Below are 1,777 nucleotides of genomic sequence, written 5' to 3'. Positions count from 1 at the left end.
TTGGGTGCATCCATGTCCAAGAAATGCTTGTTACTAACCTAGCTCTGGGGAGTCATTCCCCGGAGTTCTTATGTTCTTTTCCCCCCCAGCATGTTTTCTTGTATCAGGGAGGATCTAAAATCATGGTTGCAGATCTCACCGTGGTCCTGCTACACGTCCTTTGATGCCCTGCTACAATCCTGCTACACTGTGCAGTACCCTTCTATGACATGACTACTACAAACTACTATTTTTTAGTCACTGGTCCATAATCTGTTACTGTGACTGTTACTGCTGTTCTTCATCATCCCCCTACAAACCAGCACCCTCATACTCTGCCTACCAAGAGCCTGGGTCTGTCCAAGTTTCTTCCTAAAGAGAGATTTTCCCCGCCACGGTTGCACTGTTGCTTGCTTGGGAGGGAAATACTAGAAGCTGCTCTATCTGTAAATTATAGAGTGGTCGAGACCTGCTCTAACAGGTGAATTATAGAATGGTCTAGACCTGCTCTATCTTGAAATTATAGAGCGGTCTAGACCTTCATCTATAATTTATAGAGAGGTCTAAACCCGCTCTATCTGTAAATTATAGAGCGGTCTAGACCTGCTCTATCTGAAAAGTGTCTTGAGATAACTCTTGTTATGAATTGATACTATAAATAAAATTAAAAAAGGTAGAAAACATTGCCCCAGTCTGCTAACCCAGAGGAAGCTTAACAGAGAGGTGAAGATATAGATCTAGGAGGAGAGGGAGAGACTCAGGGAGGAGCTGAGCTGTTACTGAACTATAGAAGAGAGAGGAACTTCTAGATTCAACAGAGATCAATACACAGACCAGACTACTTTATCCAGAATGCGGTCATTGGATCATTTTGTGCTTTTTCTACTTTTTATTTCAATTATAACAGGTAAGTCATACTCTGCATTTTCTAGGTTTGATTGCTATGTTTTATACCTGTATGATTTGTCGAGAAGTTTGTAAAAATGAAAGTTGTCAAACTTTTACATCTAACAGCAGAGTTATCTCTTCCTTTAGGAGTCAGCTGTGAAGAACTCACTCCAGTAGAGAAAGAGGAGAACAGTTTAGAAGACAGCTCTGTTACTCTGTCCTACAGATACTCCAAAGGTTCTGCTGATTATTTCTTCTGGCATAGACAATATCCAGGAAAACCCCCAGAGTTCCTCATCTCTCACTTTGGAACGCAAAATGCAACAAAGTCTGGACTGTCTGCTTCAGTGAGTGAGGATAAAACCAAAATACATCTGCAGATCTTCTCAGCTAAGCTGTCTGACTCTGCTGTGTACTACTGTGCTCTGCAGCCCACAGTGACAGGAAACACCAAAACTCTGTACAAAAACTTTTGGAGCAAAGACAACACAATACTCCACAACATCCACCAGAGGGTGACACACTCTGTTACACTTCAATATGATGTAGTCTAGAATCACTTTACCTTAGAAGTGTAACTGAGAGAAGAGAAACTACAGAGCTACGAGGAGACGGAGAGACTCAGGGAGGAGCTGAGCTGTTACTGAACTACAGAAGAGAGAGGAACTTCTAGATTCAACAGAGATCAATACACACACCATCAACATTACCTTTATTCAACATGCTGCCACTGCAGCATTGGGGGTTTTCTTTGATGTTCTTTTCAATTATAGCAGGCAAGTAATATTCTGCATTTTTTATGTTTGATTGCAATGTTTAATAACTGTAATTAAATTCTTGAAAATGTAAAACTAACAGTTATCTTCTTCCGAAATAATTACATTACTGCAGTTCAGAGCAACAATCTCTG

At 40.7% G+C, this 1,777-nt stretch overlaps 1 gene segment (V, D, J or C); it reads left to right on the top strand.

Moving 5' to 3' along the window:
- Positions 1-653: 653 nt before the first annotated feature.
- Positions 654-1,629, top strand: LOC117953915. The segment is given in 2 exon segments: positions 654-886; positions 1,015-1,629. Coding segments are annotated over 2 exon segments (462 nt in total).
- Positions 1,630-1,777: the final 148 nt, after the last annotated feature.

This window comes from Etheostoma cragini, chromosome 12 (assembly GCF_013103735.1).
Source record: "Etheostoma cragini isolate CJK2018 chromosome 12, CSU_Ecrag_1.0, whole genome shotgun sequence".
NCBI lineage: Eukaryota > Metazoa > Chordata > Actinopteri > Perciformes > Percidae > Etheostoma > Etheostoma cragini.
The sequence above is the reverse complement of the archived record's forward strand: the minus strand, read 5'-3'. Positions and strand labels throughout refer to the sequence as shown.